This window comes from Mytilus galloprovincialis, chromosome 8 (assembly GCF_965363235.1).
Source record: "Mytilus galloprovincialis chromosome 8, xbMytGall1.hap1.1, whole genome shotgun sequence".
Lineage (NCBI taxonomy): Eukaryota > Metazoa > Mollusca > Bivalvia > Mytilida > Mytilidae > Mytilus > Mytilus galloprovincialis.
In genome coordinates this window covers 70,076,398-70,101,107 of record NC_134845.1, presented here as the reverse complement: position 1 = coordinate 70,101,107, position 24,710 = coordinate 70,076,398, and the positions used below count along the sequence as shown (strand labels likewise).

General features: G+C 33.8%; 1 protein-coding gene across 6 annotated transcripts in view; it reads right to left on the bottom strand.

Moving 5' to 3' along the window:
* Nucleotides 1–2,554: 2,554 nt before the first annotated feature.
* Nucleotides 2,555–24,710, bottom strand: part of LOC143042471 (5-hydroxyisourate hydrolase-like) — a 34,554-nt gene continuing 12,398 nt past the window's right edge. For all 6 annotated transcript variants that reach the window (XM_076214773.1, XM_076214774.1, XM_076214777.1 and 3 more), the window contains 3 exons: nt 10,431–10,567; nt 9,783–9,915; nt 2,555–2,826 (listed from right to left, as the gene is read on the bottom strand). In XM_076214773.1, coding sequence (XP_076070888.1) covers nt 2,737–2,826; nt 9,783–9,915; nt 10,431–10,567 — 360 coding nt within the window. In that variant the 3' untranslated portion in view covers nt 2,555–2,736. The remainder of the gene's footprint in view (nt 2,827–9,782; nt 9,916–10,430; nt 10,568–24,710) is intronic.

Here is a 24,710-nt window from a genome sequence, read left to right as displayed (position 1 = left end):
GAGGACCTTGCAAGGTACTCACCTACCAAATATAGTTATCCTATCACTTAATAAGAGAGAATTTAACATTACAAAAAATCTTAACTTTTTCAAGTAGTAACTTAACCCTTAAAATGAGGTCAAGGACATTGGACATGTGACTAATTGAAACTTCAAAACATGAAGCATCCGGGTCTTCCACCTTCTAAAACATAAATCTTTAAAGAAGTTAGCTTATGCTGTGTGTTGAATTGTCAATACTATAATATGTCACCAAAAATAAGCAATTTTTTAAAAACTTCACATTAAAGATGCAACTTCTGTCCTAGCAACAACTTTCATGACTATTTAAAATGATGAAAGAATAAACTGTTGACACAGAGATATACCATGCCAGTGATAAGAAAACTCCGAAAGAGACAATCTGATAGGCAGCAACATTGCTAATTAATTCAAAGTTGCTGAACCATGACTTAAAAGGACTTAATGTTCTGATAGTTATCCAACTTGACAGATAATATCATTGGCTATCATAAGTAGTTCCTATCAAACTAACTACAGCAGAAATCTAACATTGAAAATTGCTGGTAATTTTAAAGTCACTCATACCTTTCAAAATCTCAATGGGGGATTTTAAGTACAAGAGGACCAAATGCTCCTCTTATCTTGGCATATTAAAGTGTTTTTAATCTACTAGTTTGCTGTTTAAATGAGTATGTATGTGTTTAATTCCCCATAAATCTGTATAGTTGGAAGATCTGGTCACTGGTCCATGACCTAGGAGGCAGTACCTTGAAATAGTCATCAAACTGATAAGTAATCATTGATATATCAAAAGTAGTTCCTACCAAACTGTGTTTAAAAGCAGAAAACACATAACAGTTGTTGACACCTTGAGCTCCACATCCACTGGAAAAGCAACACCTATGTCTTACTTTCAGGTCTTTCATCATAGACGAGAAAAATCAAACCTTTTCATCTGACAAAAAACATGTGGCATCAATTCACAATTTTCAAGGACTTTTTAGACAAATCAGGCTTAGATTACCCTCCAACCCTCCTATATTTTCACATATTCTTAAGGATTTCAAAGACACACACTAAAACTACACTCCCATTTTTTTTTAATATCTATAATTGTGCTTTCTGAACAGAATTCATTTGCCTTCCTTCAAATTTAACTTGGATACCAGAATAGGTTCAGTTGTCAGATGAAATTGGTAGTTGCTGATTAAAAAAAACACTTTTTTTTCCAACCCAGATCGGTAAAGAAAAGCCTTTTAACAAATGACAGTATAAACACAGTTTATGTCTGAGAATTCTGAATTTTTCTATGACTGTAAAAAAATAAACAATGTGAATTATTTCTCCATGTATGCTTTGTGTCAAATGTTTACCTTGTATATGAACTTTTGCTATCAGAATAAAATATGAATATGAATGCATGTAATGCACCTAATATTTGATTTGTCAAACTAAACAGTGTTTTGGATTTAGCGTCACAACGCCATAACCATGAAAACCAGTCTGAGGAAAACATGACCTTGTACAATCTCAAACTATGAGTAAAGACAAGTTTATATGAAGGCTTAAACAAATGACAATGAAACTTACAAATAAAATAATAATTTTTAATAAGTTTACATATAAAATTATATTTTCAAAGATAAAGATATTCCCAAAGGAGAATATAAAGAACTAGACAACAACAAATTCTAAAATATATAATGTTTATAACATTAAAAACCTGCTCAAGCAAAGTTAAGCCTAAATAGCTTTAGATAATTTTTTTGGGCATTGTTTACACACATGTGTGTATAATCTTTTGCATTTGATAGCAATGGGCTTTCAAAAGCTCACCATACATTTACACACAGAGTTGTAAACAATATGACGACTTTAATAAAAAAAATCCACATTATGCAATGAACACAGAAATCTTAAATATATAGGGTTTATGAAAACCGCACTATTATTTTATTTATTATTATTACTTTAACTGTTAAGCCAGTTTTTGTTATATCTATTTTGCGTGACTGTATTTATGCATCCCGTCATACTTTGAACGACAAAATTATTTCATGTCTACCTGTGCGAATTTCAAACGCGCAATTTTCACCAGTACTCAAAACCCTCCTTCCTTGATGGGTGCATTTTACATAGACAAATAAAATCGTATAATATAATCAAAATGAGGATGTTAATTTGATGTATGCCTTTTTGTGCTTCTTCATTACATTTGTTGTTTTTATAGTGATTAAGATGATAACACAATGTTGACTGCTGTACCCCTATTTTTGACATTTTTACCTATTGTGTCTGTTTGTTTTGTTCACGCATCCGTGACAATATAATGGAATTTGATGCGACTGTCATACAAGTGAGAGGTTTAGCTAGCTATAAAACCAGGTTCAATCCACCATTTTCTACATTTGAAAATGCCTGTACCAAGTCAGGAATATGACAGTTCTTGTCCATTCATTTTTGATGCGTTTTGTTATTTGATTTTGCCATGTGATTATGGACTTTCCGAATAGATTTTCCTCTGAGTTCAGTATTTTTGTGATTTTACTTTTTATGATGAGTTAGCCAAAATCATCAATTCAAATTTCCAGCAGGGAATTGGAACCTAAATAACTTTAAAATTTACACATTTTTATCATCTAAGAATTTATCAACATATATGACTGGTATCCAGTTCATTCTCTTAATCTTCTAGCTTCATTGATTGTCTAGTTATAACAGATATGTAAATCATTAGCTCCCTCTGTATGTAGAATATCCATAAGGACTTAGTAACAGTGGAACATGGTAATGCTGCTTCTCATCTTCTATCTGGAAAACAACCTACAATAAAATAATACTATAAGACTAGTATTGAGAGTTATGTATAACATAAATTTCCCTTATTAGTTTTTATATTACTGTATACTGTAAATCCACTTATTTTTTAAGACATTTTCAGTGTTTTCTATTCTCAATTTTATTTTCTATCTGATTTTGCTTCAATTTATTTTTCTGTTTTTCTATTTCATTATGCATTCAAGATATAAGAGACGCAAGTTTGACAAATTTGAATAACCTCAAAAATTAGTTGGTTTACAGTACTCCTGGAACACATACATTTTCTGTTTCAAAGACAGATAAAATAAAATTGTCATCAGATAACCATAAGAATATTATGTACAAGGGGGAAAGTGAATAATTGAATTGAACTTTTTCTCAGTTTCAGAAATAGAAAACTCAAACTCAAACAATACAAAATGAAGAAAAGAACCTTTGTCAGCACTTTCACATATCCCACACACCCATAGCATTACTGGGTAAATAAAATCTTACCAAATCCTGAGATCAAAGACATAAAACTAAAGTCAACTGCTGAACATTTCATGTACCGGGTAGATATGCACTTATACATATAAACTGCTGCAGTAGTATATTTGGGCTAAAATTCTAAGTCCAAAGGAGCACAACTCACAGAAAAAAATTGATTCATAATTTCCTATTGGTGTGGACATCTCTTCAACAAATTGAAGATTATGTCACAGGAGGAAACTTACAACAAGACATAGATTGAAAAAAAAAAAAAAAATGTACAAGTTTTTAAAACTAGAGGCTCTAAAGAGCCTGTGTCGCTCACCTTGGTCAATGTGAATATTAAACAATGGACACAGATGGATTCATGACAAAATTGTGTTTTGGTGATGGTGATGTGTTTGTAGATCTTACTTTACTAAACATTCTTGCTGCTTACAATTATCTCTATCTATAACAGTACTTTCTGTGGAAAATGTTATTGAAAATCTTCAAATTTTAAGAAAATTGTTAAAAATTGACTTTGAAGGGCAATAACTCCTTAGGGGGTCAATTGACTATTTTGGTCATAGTGACTTATTTTTAGTTCTTACTTTGCTGTACATTATTGCTGTTTACAGTTTATCTCTATCTATAATAATATTCAAGATAACAAAAAAAACAGCAAAATTTCCTCAAAATTACCAATTCAGGGGCAGCAACCTAACAACAGATTATCCAATTCATCTGAAAATTCCAGGGCAGATAGATCATGACCTGATCAACAATTTTACTTCCTGTCAGATTTGCTCTTAATGCTTTGGTTTTTGAGTTATAAGCCAAAAACTGCATTTTACCCCCATGTTCTATTTTTAGCCATGGCGGCCATCTTGGTTTGTTGGCCGAGTTACCAGACACATTTTTTTAACTAGATACCCCAATTATGGCTAAGTTTGGTTAAATTTGGCCCAGTAGTTTCAGAGGAGAAGATTTTTCTAAAAGATTACTAAGATTTATGAAAAATGGTTTAAAATTGACTATAAAGGGCAATAACTCCTAAAGTGGTCAACTGACCATTTTGGTCATGTTGACTTATTTGTAGATCTTACTTTGCTGAACATCATTGCTGTTTACAGTTTATCTCTATCTATAATAATATTCAAGATAATAACCAAAAATAGCAAAATTTCCTTAAAATTACCATTTCAGGGGCAGTAACCCAACAACGGGTTGTCCGATTCATCTGAAAATTTCAGGGCAGATACATCTTGACCTGATAAACAATTTTACCCCATGCCAGATTTGCTCTAAATGCTTTGGTTTTTGAGTTATAAGCCAAAAACTGCATTTTACCCCTATGTTCTATTTTTAGCCATGGCGGCCATCTTGGTTGGTTGGCCGGGTCACCGGACACATTTTTTTTAACTAGATACGCCAATGATGATTATGGCCAAGTTTGGTTAAATTTGGCCCAGTAGTTTCAGAGGAGAAGATTTTTCTAAAAGATTACTAAGATTTAAGAAAAATTGTTAAAAATTGACTATAAAGGGCAATTACTCCTAAAGTGGTCAACTGACCATTTTGGTCATGTTGACTTATTTGTAGATCTTACTTTGCTGAACATTATTGCTGTTTACAGTTTATCTCTATCTATAATAATATTCAAGATAATAACCAAAAACAGCAAAATTTCCTTAAAATTATCAATTCAGGGGCAGCAACCCAACAACGGGTTGTTTGATTCATCTGAAAATTTCAGGGCAGATAGATCTTCACCTGATGAACAATTTTACCGTGTCAGATTTTCTCTAAATGCTCTGGTTTTTGAGTTATAAGCCAAAAACTGCATTTTACCCCTATGTTCTATTTTTAGCCATGGCGGCCATCTTGGTTGGTTGGACGGGTCACGCCACACATTTTTTAAACTAGATACCCCAATGATGATTGTGGCCAAGTTTGGATTAATTTGTCCCAGTAGTTTCAGAGGAGAAGATTTTTGTAAAAGATAACTAAGATTTACGAAAAATGGTTAAAAATGGACTAAAAAGGGCAATAACTCCTAAAGGGGTAAACTGACCATTTCGGTCCCGTTGACTTATTTGTAAATCTTACTTTGCTGAACATTATTGCTGTTAACAGTTTATCTCTATCTATAATAATATTCAAGATAATAACCAAAAACAGCAAAATTTCCTTAAAATTATAAATTCAGGGGCAGCAACCCAACAACGGGTTGTCCGATTCATCTGAAAATTTCAGGGCAGATAGATCTTCACCTGATAAACAATTTTACCCCATGTCAGATTTGCTCTAAATGCTTTGGTTTTTGAGTTATAACCCAAAAACTGCATTTTACCCCTATGTTCTATTTTTAGCCATGGCGGCCATCTTGGTTGGTTGGCCGGGTCACGCCACACATTTTTTAAACTAGATACCCCAATGAGGATTGTGGCCAAGTTTGGTTTAATTTAGCCCAGTAGTTTCAGAGGAGAAGATTTTTGTAAAAGTTAACGACGACGGACGACGACGGACGACGGACGACGACGGACGCCGGACGCAAAGTGATGGGAAAAGCTCACTTGGCCCTTCGGGCCAGGTGAGCTAAAAATATAAAATGTTTTGTATAATAAAGTAAGATGTTGTAATTAATATTGATGCTTTGAAATTGAAGATTTGAAAGAGTCTACTGAAGTGCAATTTACAATGTTATCCGGTAGTTTGTTCCAGTCAGTAATAGTTCTTGGAAAATATGATTATTTTCTGTACTGTGTTTTGCAGGATGGAATTTGGAAGCTGTTAGAATTAGAATGTCTTGTTTGTCTTTTTTGAGGAATTAATTTATTATTTTTAGGAATTGCAACCTTTTCGTGTTCAATTTTGTAAAGCATTACCAATCTGGAGTCTTTTCTTCTGTCAGAGAGACTGCGCCATTCAACAGGTCGAGAACTCTAGATTTTCTGACGTCAGAATATATTTGCATAGTAATTTCCAAAACACAAGGCCAATATGGCCTTGAAAAACTGACCAATCGACTCAATGAACTACAATGCATTGTGGGCTACTACGAGTAAACTACTACTTAAAACACGTGGAATTTGTGGGAAAACAGTCAACTAATATATTGTCTGGGACTCTCATTACCAAAGTTTTTATTCTGCAAATATATTTAATGTAAAATATACAACGTAATCTTCAATTTGCATAATCAGATTAAAAAAATATTGTTTACGGGCTTCACGATTCGACTTTCTTTTTCGCCTTGCAAAAGTAGTTGAACCAGTTTTGTGCATTGTGATGAATTTAACCTGCATTAATTTCACGACATGACGCAGTGAAATATCCAATGAAGTGACCACTGTCCAGTAAGAAAATCATTTGAGCTCTTTTAAACCTGTATAATGTCATTCCAAAATCATTTCTGCCTAGAAAAACACGAAACCTTTCATTGAAACACTTCTTTCTGTACTGAATGTGTATTTTTTTTATCAGGACCTGAACTAATAGTAAGGAAATCATAATATTCAGTAGGCTAAAAATAAGTGTTATGAAAGCGGCAGGGGCGGATCCAGCCATTTTAAAAAGGGGGGTTCTAACCCTGGACAAAAGGGGAGGGGGTTCCAACTACATGTCCCCATCCAAATGCACTGATCGTCCATCCCCCGCAACCCCCGCCCCCTGGATCCGCCACTGAGCGGGTACGGTATATAGTTCAATACATTCTTTATAGTTTCATCCATCGATAATATCCTTTTGTTGCTAATTTTATCACAAAATATTCCTCAGAGGTTTTTTATCCTTCGGCTGCTGTCCTGTTGACATATGAAAATATCTTCAATACTAAAAGTCTCTGGGTCATAGTGGGTGCCATATTACCTATTATTTTTTTCTAAATCGTGCTTTGTATATAGAAATAAGAAAATGAGGTATGAGTGCCAAAATGAGACAACTTTCCAACAAAGACATAATTTAGTAAAGTAAGCAGTCATAGATTCAATGCTGAAAAGTAAGCTATTAATGACCCAAAAATTACTTGTGTAAAACAATCCAAACAAAAAGAAACAAAAAAAAACCCCGGCCCAATTAAATATATAAAAGGACAAGAAATCTATCCCATCAAAAAAATATATATATATATTGTATAGAAGCATGTATTTCAGTGGTTGTCGTTGTTTATGTGTTACATATTTGTTTTTCGTTCATTTCTTTATATGTAATTAAGGCCGTTAGTTTTCTCGTTTAAATTGTTTTACATTGTCATATTGGGGCCTTTTATAGCTGACTATGCGGTATTGGCTTTGCTCATTGTTGAAGGCCGTACGGTGATCTATAAATGTTAATTTCTGTGTCATTTTGTGGACAGCTGTCTCATTGGCAATCATACCACATCTTCTTTTTTATTATAGATCCAACGCTGCAATTTTCACAAAACATATAAAATTTTCCGCCTTGTCGCACATACATATAGATAAAATCATTACAGCTTATTTCCTAATGCATATAGAGCAAAACTTTGTTTAGCTAGCTTGCTTTGTTTGTATATTGTACAAAATATAAAATATACAACTATGCCTATATATATATTGTTTAAAGATGTCAATCTTATTTTCAAAGCTTGTATAAACAACTATACAAACAAAGCAAGCAAGCCAACCAAAGTTTTACTTTGCAGGTATAAGAAATCAGCTGAAAAGTTTGGAAGTCCCATACACAAAAATGTGACCAAAAACAAATACTTATAGATTTTGTTAACACTGTCATGTATGTAAGTATTTCTTTGCCATCTTTACGAACAAAGAATTCAAGGATCCCACATTTGCCTTTAATTATCTAGATACGAACATTGCTGTACTCGTGAATATCAGCACCGGCTGTTATGGACGGCTTATTTTACACTAGTAAGTTTGTCTCATGGGTAATTGTGTTTTTTTGCTGTTGTTTTGTTGCTGTCTGGTGGACAAATACATGAATCTCTGTGCCATCATCAAACATGTTAATGGCTATATATCGGGTAATTCAAACCCTTTTTTCTTCGCATAGAAACAACTCTTCATTAATCTGAGCATGGAAGTAATACTTTATATCACGAACTATAAATGAGGATACACAAAATGAAAAACAAAGCGAAATTGTGAATCCCGCATTGCACGAAAAAATGTGTTGTATTTCATTAAATAACACGTGTTCTTGGTTGATTGTAAACATGTAGTAGTCCATCATGCATTGTATGTGACTCATTTAGTGGTCAAAAACCCAGGTAAAAATAAATTGCGTCACATGTAAATAAACAATTACATGTGCGAGAACATAAGTATGCTAATTTATGCATTTCCATATAAGGTAGTGGTCCCGACCTGTTCAAGATGATGTAACATGTTACCAACGCTTGAGGTGTTTCTGTATTTGTTGGTAACAAAACGCGCAGCCCTCCTTTGAACTTTTTCAATGCTATCTATGTCTTGTTGTAAGTATGGATCCCAAACAGAGCAAGCATACTCTAGTGATGGTCTTACTAGGGACTTATATGCTTGCTCTTTAATGGATGTTGAACTTATGTTCAGGTTCCTCCTTAGAAAGCCTAGTGTGCTATTAGCTTTCTTGCATATGTTGTTAATACACATCCCATTTAAGGTTGGAACTGATGGTGACCCCCAGATATTTTGCCTTTGTTACATGTTCTAATGAATGATTGTGTAATGTGTAGTTAAATGTGATTGTTTTTTTATTTCTGGTGACTGAAATTACATTACACTTATCTGGGTGGAATGCCATTTTCCAAGTAGTTTCCCACGATGCCAGTTTGTCTAGATCTTTTTGTAATGTTAATGCATCGGAGTTTGATTTTATTGCTAAATAAACTATTGTGTCGTCTGCAAATAAACGTACTGTAGATGTTAGACCAGTTGGAATGTCATTAATATAGTACAAGAAGAGACTTGGTCCAAGAACTGACCCCTGTGGAACCCCTGACTCAACTGCAACATACTCAGATTTTCCCCCCTCTAGAACTACTGCCTGTTTGCGATTGCTAAGAAAATTTTGTATCCAGTAATTTAATCTAGATAGCATGTTCTGATTTTGTACAAAGTTTCATGAAATTTTGTTGCGGTTTCAAAGAAGTTGCCATGACAAGAATATGACAGATGGACAAGACCAATTGACAGATTTAAGGACAGACTTGCCATGAAAAGAATATGACAGATGGACAAGACCAATTGACGGACTTAAGGACAGACAGATGTAGAATGTCAAAATAAAATTGGTTAATGCTGAAATGCTAGTTGGTTGGGCTGTTTTCTGTTTTTTGGGCAGCGTTGTCATGAACTTTAAGCAGTAGGAATGTAGATTGCATTTTGACACTTTACTCATTTCCATTTTAAAGTTCAGTACATGTTCTGTTTTGGACACTCCAAATACAGTGTGGACAAACAGAAAGCCATATTTACAATAATCCCCTTTGTCATGAATGGTGCAACAAAAAAAAAACTTTCCTTCACTTTGAAAAACCTCACCTCTACATATGGATAGAATCCTTTTAAATTGTTCTTTTTGAAGTAGGCTCCTGTGTCAAAGTAAAGTTTATATACAGCAGGACGGAAAGTAGACTGTGTAAGAAATCCTCCTCTACCATCTATGCTGGTTGTCCTGTAAATGGAGGACATATTCTTATTAGAATTTAAAATCAAATGAGAAAATCCTGCAGTAACTTCAAATGAACATGAGGGGTGCACATGCAGTCAGGAGTACTACTTGAAGAAGTAAACAAAATATACTAATAAATATAAGTTAATTATAATGTTTGAATAATCTCCCCTTAATTTTCTCAAAAAACTTACAAGTATAAGTAAAAAAAATTACAATCCCACAAAATTCTCAAGTTTTAAAAAATAACCAAGTTTTGATATGCGAATCATACCTTTAACAATGTTTTTCAGGTTAGAACATGATTTGGAAAAGCTTAGGAAATAAATGGGGAATGTGTCCATGAGCCAAAGATCCAGATGATGCCCCTGCTTGCATATAACATTATAAAGGGACATGATTCAAGACAAGTATAAGTGACAGTACCCAAATTTATATTCATTTAAACATATTTTATTTATCCTTTTATTAGTATAATTACTTTATAAACATTAGAAGTTCTAAACAATGGTGTTTACCCTGTTTCTAGTTGCTTCCAGTCTCCATTTTGTTCCTGAATAGACAAAACCATTGGTACAGTTCCAGCTGGCTTCCCCCTAGCTGTGTCTAGAATGTGGGTAGTTAAAGGGGGTTGAACCCCGCCTGACATCGTAACCTGTAAAAGAACACAAAATGTGCAGTGTTTGATAATTGTTGTTAGTTTAATGTCAGGTGGTAAATTTTACATGCATATTCAGAACATAAAGTATATATAGTAGGAAATTTAAGGCTCTGCAAAGTGTGTCTACCATGAACTTAAATAGTAGGATATGTAGATTGCCACCAGAAAAATTATATTGCTTATAAGGAACAGAAGTTTGCTTTCCAAAAGGTCAACTATAGACATAACAGAGTGCTGCTGCCAATTTTACACAACACTTCACAAAGGCCTATATGAATGGTAGCTTTTAATCACTCATGACATTAAGGAATAATACTTTACACATGTACCGGAAATCTTTATTAAGTTGTACAGGGAAATAATATTGAGATAGGTTATCTCCCTTAGGTTAGTCAACACATTCTATTTTCTTTCTATTATTTTTCAACTAATTATAAAATAGTTTGTCTCTAATTGTTGTTGTCATTAATGAACAGTTTCAATTTTAAAGAAAGTCTCATGCATGTCTACATGTTGATTTCTAATCAGAATTGTATAAAAACCAGGAAAAATGTTCTAGGCATGTTTTGGGTTCCAAAACTATCTTCAGGTCTAGAAAATTTCAGTATAAAATATTACCCTTTGTGTAAAATATCGACTTATATTTTAATAGTGCCTGCCCAAGTTAATATGAGCTTATGACACGAAGGAATTATTTCTTAATGTTTTCGTTAACCTCATCATTAACTCCCCTGTAATTGTATTGTATGTCCTTAAACCATATATGGATACAAATTCTTGCCAAATGATGTGAACAGTAATTTTTGGTGCACTACGATAAAATGTACACTTTCTTTAAGACATGATTGATGATTAATTTCTAAATGTTAAGTATGTATGATTACTAATAATTGGCATCTTTACACAGCTAAATTTGGTTTTATTGTTGTGCATTTTATTTGCATAGAAAAATATTTTTACAGAAATATTTTCCTATAATCAATTTCTAATGCTTTTATTTATCATGTTCATCTGAATTTTGCCATATATGTTATCATTTTAAATTATTTCATAGTTAATATATATCTTTTTGAATAAAAATTTTTTTTTTTTATGTGACTATAAATGTCCCAAGTTTAAATAGCGTATTTTTGAATATAATTGGCTTTTAGGATCAGTGTCTCATAAGTCATTTTTTGGCTAGATATTGGTTGTTATTAGCGTGTATAGAATATTATGTGAATGACTTGTTTCAATCAATATGCATGATATGTGAAACTATAATAAACAAATTTTATTCTTTTTCTTATTTTATTCTTGTGTTTGGAAATCATGATTGTTTTCTGTTTTATCTTGCATTGATGTAAATACTGCATGTATCTAGCTATTTGGTATGAGTAAACATTTAATAGTTTTTACAATTTGGTACCTTTGATCTCACTTTAAACTGAAAGAATAAAAAAAAATATTATAGCAATACACCAGACATATATTAGTTATCTGTTTTCAATACAGTAACCAAAACATGATTAGGATTTGTTCAACACAATAAAAGATCAAACATTGTCAGAATCTTACATTATTTCATGCCTTTTTGTGCTTCTTTGTTACATATTCGTTTGTTTTTATAGTGATGAAGATAATAATACAATGATACAACCTATTATGTCTGCATGTTTTCGTTCACACATCATTCTCAATATAATGGAATTTGATGTGACTGTCATACAAGTGAGAGGTTTATTTCACCATTTTCTACATGAGAAAATACCTTTACCAAATCAGGAATATGACAGTTGTTTAATATCCAATTGTTTGATGTGTTTGAGCTTTAGATTTTGCCGTTAGATTAGGGATTCATTTGAGTTCAGTATTTTTGTGATTTTACTTTTTGAAACAATGAAAAAAAATATTTACAGCAAAACGCTTACCAAAACTATTTATTATTTAACACAACACCAATAAAAAGGTGTGAACTTGAAGGGTGCCAACAGACCTTGTATGCAAAAGTGAAAGGGGGCAAACGTAGTCCAAGATTACTCTGATGTCCAACAGCTGTTTTGCCAGACAAGCTGGGGCCGTGGATATTTGCCCACCCAAAATAGATGCGTTGCTTCGTCGCTTCTGGTGCCGATTGAGGGCCTTGTAATTATATAAATCGGGCATCAGTCTGTTCATTTTTCATTTATCTCTTCATTTATGTAAGTTTCATCTACCTGCCAACCTTTATTTTTCCATCATGTCCATATTTTAACAGTTTTCACAGAGACCCATCGATTTCTGCATTTTGACTTTCACTTTCAAATGGACGTCAAGTTACGAGAGAGTTCGTGGCCTCGAGACTCAAATATGCAAATATTTATATTTTTTCACCTCCTTCATAGGAGATCAATGTTTAACATTTAGAAGCAAACCACGATTTTTCACCTCCTTTACAGGAGATCCGTATAAAGCATTTAGTTCCGACCACGATAACAATCAGAAGCTCTCAGACATTTAGATAACTTGCATCGTAAATAAACGAGGTATTACATAATGGTCATTTGCACTGTTTTCTCATGGTCACGTGATAATCTTTGAAAATGAAGGTCAAAATGCAGAAATCGATGGGTCTCTGTGAAAACTGTTAAATTATGAAAAAATAAAGGTTGGCAGGTAGGTGAAACTTACATAAATGAAGAGATAAATGAAAAATGAACAGATTGATGCCTGATTAATATAATTCCAAGGCCCTCAATCGGCACCAGAAGCAACGAAGCAGCGCATCTATTTTGGGTGGGCAAATATCCAGTTTTTGATATGGGACGAGCTCTGACGTCCCACGGCCCCAGCTTGTCTGGCAAACAGCCGTTACTAATGGACGTCAGAGTAATCTTGGACTTGGGCAAACGAGGATGGGCTTTAACATTTATTTAGGGGAATGGACCTGGATTGGTTTGCCACCTGATGGTGAAAGGCATTCCTACCCTATATTATGGGTAACTTGACAAATAAAGTGTGTGTGTGTGTTTGACAATAGACCACTTTCGAGTTCATCCGTCACCGGAAAAAACTCGTCAATTATACGCGCCTTTATGACGTCATTTACCAGATAGAGGGGGTCGCCTGTATCCCTGCACTATTTACGTTCATCAAGCGTCTTAGTGATCGTCATTGTGCAGGATAAACTAGAAATAATGGATGTTCTGTAGGTACTTAATGACAATTCCCTAATGACAGCAATGCTGATTGTCAATTTTGAGAATTCAATTTGCCGAATAATTCGTACAATATAGAATTATAGTTTTCCAACCACTCGCTCAACATTGGAATGGAAGTGAAGACGCCCCTAAACGCACAAATGACGTTCACTAAAACCAGAGTTTTTGACGGAAATGCATCGAACTCGAAAGTTGTCTATTTTTTTATGTTTTAGATTTATTAAGACTATTAGATAGCCATCAGTAGTAAACCCAGCAGAAATATAAGATAGGTCGATTATTAACCCATTTTTCTGATTTTTTCCTAAAGTTTAATATATAAAGCAGAATAATACATACTTTAATTACATTCCGTTTATACAAATCAAGGATTATATAGATATGTCCTATTTTCGGTGCAAAATATAGTTAGCATGCATTTTGTGTCCGGGGATACATGGACACGCATATATATAACTATATAAACAGATAAACAATCAATGTCTATTATCATGATTATAGTCGTTACAGTAGCCCAGTGTTATATAAAACTTGTGATTTAGGCGGACACAGCTGGACACAAAGTTATTTCTATTTAAAACTTAAAAATCTGCTGGCTACAGGTGGACACAGCTGTACACAGTTCTAATCCTATATAAAGACTTCTGAATATGGGGGGCTACAGGCGGACACAACTGGACACAACGTTATTTCTATATGAAACTTCTGAATATGGGCGCTACAGTTGAACACAACTGGACACAACGTTATTTCTATATATAAAACTTCTGAATATGGGGGCTACAGGCGGACACAACTGGACACAACGTTATTTCTATATAAAACTACTGAATATGGGTGCTACAGGCGGACACAAGTGGACACAACGTAATTTCTATATTAAACTGATAAATATGCTGGCTACAGGTGGACACAGCTGGACACAACGTTATTACTATATAAAACTTCTGAATATGGGCTGCTACAGACGGACACAAGTGGACACAACGTAATTTCTATATAAAACTTATAAAATATGCTGGCTACAGGTGGACACAGCTGGACACAACATTATTTCTATATAAAACTTCTAGAAATGAGGGGCTACAGGCGGACACAAGTGGACACAACGCAATTTCTATATAAAACTTATAAAATTTGCTGGCTACAGGTGGACACAGCTGGACACAGTGCTATTTCTATATAAAACTTCTAGAAATGAGGGGATACAGGCGGACACAAGTGGACACAACGTCATTTCTATATAAAACTTATGAAAACTGCTGGCTACAGACGGACACAGCTGGCCACAACGTTATTTCTACATAAAACTTCTGAAAATGAGGGGACACAGGCGGACACAAGTGGACACAACGCAATTTCTATATAAAACTTATAAAATATGCTGGCTACAGCTGGACACAGTGCTATTTCTATATAAAACTTCTAGAAATGAGGGGACACAGGCGGACACAAGTGGACACAACGCAATTTCTATATAAAACTTATAAAATATGCTGGCTACAGGTGGACACAGCTGGACACAGTCCTATTTCTATATAAAACTTCTAGAAATGAGGGGACACAGGCGGACACAAGTGGACACAACGTAATTTCTTTATAAAACTTATAAAATTTGCTGGCTACAGGTGGACACAGCTGGACACAGTGCTATTTCTATATAAATCTTCTAGAAATGAGGGGACACAGGCGGACACAAGTGGACACAACGCAATTTCTATATAACACTTATAAAAAATGTTGGCTACAGGTGGACACAGCTGGACACAGTGCTATTTCTATATTAAAATTTTAGAAATGAGGGGATACAGGCGGACACAAGTGGACACAACGTAATTTCTATATAAAACTTATGAAATCTGCTGGCTACAGGTGGACACAGCTGGACACAACGGTATTTCTATATAAAACTTCTAAAAATGAGGGGACACAGGCGGACACAACGCAATTTCTATATAAAACTTATAACAGTTGGACACAGCTGGACACAGTGCTATTTCTATATAAAACTTCTAGAAATGCGGGGACACAGGCGGACACAAGTGGACACAACGCAATTTCTATATAAAACTAATAATATATGCTGGCTACAGGTGGACACAGCTGGACACAGTGCTATTTCTATATAAAACTTCTAGAAATGAGGGGATACAGGCGGACACAAGTGGACACAACGTCATTTCTATATAAAACTTATGAAAACTGCTGGCTACAGACGGACACAGCTGGCCACAACGTTATTTCTACATAAAACTTCTGAAAATGAGGGGACACAGGCGGACACAAGTGGACACAACGCAATTTCTATATAAAACTTATAAAATATGCTGGCTACAGCTGGACACAGTGCTATTTCTATATAAAACTTCTAGAAATGAGGGGACACAGGCGGACACAAGTGGACACAACGCAATTTCTATATAAAACTTATAAAATATGCTGGCTACAGGTGGACACAGCTGGACACAGTCCTATTTCTATATAAAACTTCTAGAAATGAGGGGACACAGGCGGACACAAGTGGACACAACGTAATTTCTTTATAAAACTTATAAAATTTGCTGGCTACAGGTGGACACAGCTGGACACAGTGCTATTTCTATATAAATCTTCTAGAAATGAGGGGACACAGGCGGACACAAGTGGACACAACGCAATTTCTATATAACACTTATAAAAAATGTTGGCTACAGGTGGACACAGCTGGACACAGTGCTATTTCTATATTAAAATTTTAGAAATGAGGGGATACAGGCGGACACAAGTGGACACCACGTAATTTCTATATAAAACTTATGAAATCTGCTGGCTACAGGTGGACACAGCTGGACACAACGGTATTTCTATATAAAACTTCTAAAAATGAGGGGACACAGGCGGACACAACGCAATTTCTATATAGAACTTATAACAGTTGGACACAGCTGGACACAGTGCTATTTCTATATAAAACTTCTAGAAATGCGGGGACACAGGCGGACACAAGTGGACACAACGCAATTTCTATATAAAACTAATAAAATATGCTGGCTACAGGTGGACACAGCTGGACACAGTGCTATTTCTATATAAAACTTCTAGAAATGAGGGGATACAGGCGGACACAAGTGGACACAACGTAATTTCTATATAAAACTTATAAAATATGCTGGCTACAGGTGGACACAGCTGGACACAACATTATTTCTATATAAAACTTCTAGAAATGTGGGGATACAGGCGGACACAAGTGGACACAACGCAATTTCTATATAAAACTTATAAAATTTGCTGGCTACAGGTGGACACAGCTGGACACAGTGCTATTTCTATATAAAACTTCTAGAAATTAGGGGACACAGGCGGACACAAGTGGACACAACGCAATTTCTATATAAAACTTATAAAATTTGCTGGCTACAGGTGGACACAGCTGGACACAGTGCTATTTCTATATAAAACTTCTAAAAATGAGGGGACACAGGCGGACACAAGTGGACACAACGTAATTTCTATATAAAATTTATGAAATCTGCTGGCTACAGGTGGACACAGCTGGACACAACGGTATTTCTATATAAAACTTCTAAAAATGAGGGGACACAGGCGGACACAACGCAATTTCTATATAAAACTTATAAAAAATGCTGGCTACAGTTGGACACAGTGCTATTTCTATATAAAACTTCTAGAAATGCGGGGACACAGGCGGACACAAGTTGACACAACGCAATTTCTATATAAAACTTATAAAATATGCTGGCTACAGGTGGACACAGCTGGACACAGTGCTATTTCTATATAAAACTTCTAGAAATGAGGGGATACAGGCGGACACAAGTGGACACAACGTAATTTCTATATAAAACTTATAAAAAATGTTGGCTACAGGTGGACAGAGCTGGACACAGTGCTATTTCTATATAAAACTTCTAGAAATGAGCGGATACAGGCGGAGACAAGTGGACACAACGTAATTTCTATATAAAACTTATAAAATATGCTGGCTACAGGTGGACACAGCTGGACACAACATTATTTCTATATAAAACTTCTAGAAATGAGGGGATACAGGCGGACACAAGTGGACACAACGCAATTTCTATATAAAACTTATAAAATATGTTGGCTACAGGTTGACACAGCTGGACACAGTGCTATTTCTATATAAAACTTCTAGAAATGAGGGGACACAGGCGGACACAAGTGGACACAACGCAATTTCTATATAAAACTTATAAAATTTGCTGGCTACAGGTGGACACAGCTGGACACAGTGCTATTTCTATATAAAACTTCTAGAAATGAGGGGATACAGGCGGACACAAGTGGACACAACGTAATTTCTATATAAAACTTATAAAATATGCTGGCTACAGGTGTACACAACATTATTTCTATATAAAACTTCTAGAAATGAGGGGATACAGGCGGACACAAGTGGACACAACGCAATTTCTATATAAAACTTATAAAATTTGCTGGCTACAGGTGGACACAGCTGGACACAGTGCTATTTCTATATAAAACTTCTAGAAATGAGGGGATACAGGCGGACACAAGTGGACACAACGTAATTTCTATATAAAACTTATAAAATATGCTGGCTACAGGTGTACACAACATTATTTCTATATAAAACTTCTAGAAATGAGGGGATACAGGCGGACACAAGTGGACACAACACAATTTCTATATAAAACTTATAAAATTTGCTGGCTACAGATGGACACAGCTGGACACAGTGCTATTTCTATATAAAACTTCTAGAAATGAGGGGACACAGGCGGACACAAGTGGACACAACGCAATTTCTATATAAAACTTATAAAATTAATTTTGCTGGCTACAGGTGGACACAGCTGGACACAGTGCTATTTCTATATAAAACTTCTAAAAATGAGGGGACACAGGCGGACACAAGTGGACACAACGTAATTTCTGTATAAAACTTATAAAATATGCTGGCTACAGGGGGACACAGCTGGACACAGTGCTATTTGACTGTTGATATTAGTTAGTGGCTTCTTGTGGCACATTTCACTATTTGTAGACCTTTCACTTCCTCTTTTGTTAGGAAAGGCATGACAATTAAATACAACTTGGTCTCATTAATAAATAAAAAGAAACAATAAGCTTTCCCTGTTTGTTAAAACGGCAAATGAATTTACCACTTAAGATAATTGATTGTATTCACTTATATCAAGATTTTGTTCTATGCATACAAAAACTGCAGTTGAATTTTACCCAAACAAATTATATTGTGACTGTTTTTCCTGTGACTTTTTTTCCTATGTATTTTATGACTTTTTTCCCTCGTGACTTTTTTCGTTTACCATCAGGACACACCAGAATAATGACAGGACATTTCTAAATTGAGAAAATGCACAATTTTAATAGATTGTGCAGGTTTTGCACCAAACATTTTTGTCGTGTGACTTTGGGTAAAGAAAGCGGTCTCCAGGGGCATTTTTAATTTATTTTTTATGTTCAACATTTTCTAGAGCACTTTTGTGTTACTTTTACCGAAACAGTTTACAAGGTCACATTTTTAAACTGGTGGCCTATAAACCCATTAGAAACAAAATAAAACAAACTCTACTGTTTCCTTCCATTTATTATGCGAGAAAACGTCAAAAGTCATCATTATCGTCTTTTTTTTTACATATTCACCAGAACCAGTCAGAACCAAATCACCAGTACAGAATTCTTGCAGGACAACCTTACCCACGGTGATGTAGACATTTTTCGTATCGTACTGCACGCACGGAGTGTGTTACGAAAATGATTACAAAAACTTTAATTTTGATAATTGATAAATCAGTACCCACATACGATGAATGACAGAAACTGAATGGAAAACGCAGATGAATTCGTTTTTCAAATGGAATACATGTAAGTCCGGTAAGGACCGATTTTGTCCTCAAATTTCAGGTTCATCTGACGAAAGATTTCGACCACTTTTTAAACACTAAAGTGTCTATTTTATTTGAACTGATTAGTTAATGTGAAAGATTTCTACAGATTTAGTCATTAAAAACGATACGATTCAAGCTCAAATATGAAAAATCTACCAAATATGCCAAAAAATGTCACTTTTCAGATGGTTTTTGGTAAAAATGAAAGTGGCCGCATCCGTGTTCATCCTCAACCTATATATGTTATGTATTATCATCAAATACAACTTATATTTCAATATTAAGCAGGGTTGGCAAAGTATTACCCAGGCTGGAAATCCCGGGTTTTCCCGGGCTGGGCAATACTCCCAGAAATGGGTAATACTGGGTAATACTTGGCAATAAGACTTTTTAAGCTTATTTCAACACAAAAAAGTAAAGTCTTGCTGTAGTTTCATAATATTATAGCTAAATATATACATTTTATACAGATAACCATTGAGAGTCATGTTTCTAGAAGATTGAAAATTCAATTTCATTCTTTTGTCCACTACTTCTATGTAGGCAGAATACAAAATTTGAATATTTTAGGATTATTAATACCTTGTTAATTTCCATGTATTGTTTCAACTATCCAAACTATAAAAAAAAGGAATTTTATTTTTTAGCAGTGTTTATTTGAATTATAAATTTAAATGTCTATGCAATCATATTGCTAAATAAACACCCTACAGGGTCAAGTCATTAGCCCTTATAGAAATGAAAAGGCTGAATATTGTTATATAAACATGTCCTAATCTGAATAATTACTTATTAATTAGTGATATACATTTAAAAAATGAATTCTTTGAATTTAGTAAGTAAGTAAGTAAATGTTTAATATAGTGACATGTGTAATCACATTTCAGTAAAGTACACATATATTACATACACAATAATATACACCCGACCCATTGGGTCTATAAGTCACTTTCAAATCATAAAACGTATAATTCTTTTATCACTGATTTCAAACAAATTAATGAAAGATAAGATTAAGCTAAATTTCAAAATAATTAATTAATACTGAAAAATTCAAACTTATATAAAAAAAAAATGAAGTTATTAGAAGATCGATTTAGTAAATGTCAAGTTGAATGCAAAATTAATAAAAAATGAAAAATTATAATGAATTTATGTTAACAGTTTGATCAATTTAGACGAGAGGGTGATTTAATAGACTTTCAGAAGAGAATTATTGATAAAGACAGATCAGGCCTTTTCCATTAATATTTGTGTAATGAGTGCCTACATGTTTACTTGTCTCATAGTTGCAAGAATAGTACTTTTTCAAATGTATATACACTTGTATTATCACTCTCAAACAAGTAAACTAATTTATAAATCAAAATGTGTTTATAAATATCTTAAATGTATTGCAATTGAGTTTGATCACTGAATCCTCTTTAAAATTCAGGCCAGTATTTTATATTACCCAGTATTGCCCAGTATTACCCATTAAAACCCGGGTTTTCCCAGTATTTCCCACTGGGCTGGGCAATACTCATAAAAACCGGGGTTTTGCCAACCCTGATATTAAGGATGAACACGAATGCGGCCACTTTCGTTTTACACGAAAACCGTCTAAAATTTAACTAAAATGCTAGAATTGTGAATATTTCAGTAATTTAGCATGACTTAATGGTGCTAGTACCGGATATATGTGCATTGTATTGTCAAAAACAGCCCATATTTATGTAGCAGAAGCATTCTACTATCCAATAAATAATTAAAAAGTTACATTTTAACAATTTTGTAAAACTGCTATATTTTGGGGCCAAAAAGGAGTCTTACTGAACCTACTCCTTTAATCTAAATTCATTCAAGGCCTAGCTGTTAAACTAAGTCCGAATGCATCAAGCTTCTTAAAGTAAAAAAATGTCTCGAAAACGACTGATTTTTATATAAGTCGTCGTCCTACGATTACGATAAAAAACAAAATTTGATGAGGAATTCTCTTTGTAATTTTAATAGGGGAATAGATCTTTCTTCGCAAAGATAAGAGCTAAGTACTATTTCAGAATTTCAATATTTCAAGAAATGTATTTATAACTGGACAAAAATGTATAGTTTAATGGATTTCTTTAAAAATAAATAACTAAATAAAATTTACAGGGTCCGAAAAAATACCACTAGTGCACTTAGAACAAAAATGTGCACCAAGGACCTGATGGAATGTTACAAGTCAACTGTCACAAAGGACATTGCATATAGAAGTAGGCTTTGAAAAATTACATAATTTCAAATTTTATAATCATATCTTTTGAAATTAGAAAGTTATTTATTGTTTTATCGACACGCGCCTCAATCAATTGATTGTCACCTGTGTAATTGATTATTACTGTGAAAGAAATTCCCGTTCGCTCAACCTTAACCCGGTTATAATCGAAACCTTATATTTCGCTTGTATACAGTAACTGATTAAACATGTTTGAAGTATTTCAAAATGTTCTGTGTTTGTTGTTACTACCGTGTTTATTTTGTATTTCTGTGTTATATTCTTTACTTCTATGTAATAGCGTATTTTCTACTCTTATTTCTTGTTTTTTTTATCCTTTGAATTTCGTTTGCTTGTTTGTTCTTCTTAATTTTTTGATGGTCTCTGGTAAAGTATGGAATCAGGGTCGTGTTTGGAATGAAGTTTCATGTGTTCCATCTGCACATGACTGTAGCATATTATTTCCACGTATATCACCAGACCACTTCAGCAACAAATTCGTGTTTATTAACCATTGCAATTTATTATATTTATAACATTACTTTTTTTTATTACACAAAATACACAGAAGAATAACTATAAATGCATATGATAGGTTAGGAATACAACTGCAATATAACGGATTTTTCTATCTTGAACAAGAAGTTATCTTTACTATTAACTTCTATACCACATTGTGAATATATTGGTTTCTTTTAATCACTATTTAAAGTAGGCAGTGGCTATATTCGTCCGGCTAGCCGGACAAATAGTCAAAAATGTCTATTCATCCGGCAAGCCGGACAAATAGCATTTTTTACTATTTTTCCGGCCCAAAATATAATGATGTAGATATAACTGTTTTGAAGGTTTTAAATAAAGCACAAGTTGTTTTCAATTGTATTGTCTAACATCTTTTTATGAAAAAGAAGTCATTCTGAAAAAAAAGAAATAAGTTTCAGACTTTTTTTAATTCTAATATTCTATGTGCGCATATATCATGTATATTTTCTGAGGAATAGGGCTTTAGTGGTTTAATGTGCATGATCTTTTGTATTCCAATATTTGTATTGATTCTAGTCATAGTTTTGTGTATCAATATGCAATGGCTTTATTTAATATAGATCATACAATCAAATTTATGATAATATTTTGACTCTGTACAAAATATTTTTTAACGGTTATCATTTTTATTTGACTGTCTTGAAAAAGATGGCCATCCATCCATCCATTTTTTGGGTACTTGGGGGAGGGGGGGATTCTCTCTTTTGTTGTTCTGCCTATGAATTAATATTTCCTGTAATATAAATAGTTTATTGTTTCTGTGGAGTTTGGTTAAAGTAAGGTCCTCATATGATTATGCACATTTCTTCACTTATTTACTAAATTGTTCGGAGATTTTTAATTCATAGGAAATTAGAGAAATGGTAGGCACGTGTAACCTGTCCCCAAAAGTAGCATTGTGTTTTAGATAAGATTTGTTTTAGAAAAAAATGTATATTAGACACAACAGAAAAAAGGGGGGGGCCCAACCCTGGTGTCTTATTCCCAGTCTAGGCATATCAGAATGGTCATAGATCTCCGTTGTAGTATAACTTGAAAATACAATGCATCCAAGCAAGTTTGATATAGTATTTTTCCCGAATGCGTTTTGCCTCCATAAGGTAAATGGGGCAAGGATTTGTATAGTAATTACTATACAAATCCTTGAATGGGGTAAATCATCAATTTCACTTTAATTCAATTAAGGCCGATCAAGACAAATTACGTGATCGTGAGACTGGTCTGACTCAATCGACAAGGATGTTCGGGTAAGTCTACCCTACTCGTCATCGATCTGACTATCTACCCGAGAGTTTTTGACATGTCAAAAACAATCGAGTAAGGACCGAGAAGCAAGTCACTCGAGAAGAGATTGAGAATTCGTCGAGTAGCTACTTTCAACACTATTGGGCTATTCCGTGGTGGTTAGTTTAAATTTATAAATGAAGGATGAGGAAGGGAAGGGAGAACATTATTATTCATTTCAATCTAACGCTAATCATGCCTATTTTTCAGCTCTTACCAGGCAACTATATTCATATATGAAATCCTTCTGTCCCCCACCCGAACAAATTGGTGAAGAAAAAATCATATGGTGGTGCGCTTCTTTTTTTGCTACAGCCCTCTGAAAGTACGCAATTTTGAAGATTTTTCCATTTTTAATCAGTTTTTACCCATTTTTGGGCTACTATCGTGAAAAAAATCACAGTTCCACAATTTTTTCATACTCTCAATAAAGATGAAGGGGACCAATCTGAGTAAATTCAACTCACAAAAACTATAGGTAGGTGTTAATGTAAGAAAGTTTTATCAGACTTTGATGCTTTTTCATGTCAAATTTTCCATATTGACAATTTTGTAAATTTTTGATTTTTCTCTCTTTAAAGAACAAAATGCATATTTTTTCAACTCTCTTGTTATAAATGATTAAAAAAAATACATATCTATGAAATTTGAAAAGAAAAAGTTATATGGAATGTTTATGTTTCTGGTAAATTATTTTTTGTACCCCTCTACCATTTTTCTCAAAATTTCACTAAAAAAGACTAACTTGATTCGTAATAAAATTTGAAAATTTCATTACTCAAAAACTACTAATTCTTTCACAGAGTTAAGTTTGATTATATGATAATTATCAAATTCATTGCTATTTTTCACTTATATCACATGTTTTGGAAATAATTCTAGAACGAGATTTCAGTGAGACTGAACGAGACTGAAATGTCAGAAGAATACATCCTTAAGCTGGCATTTGGTAAATTCCATGATTGGACTTCATTTCTAAGTAAATTATACATGAAAAT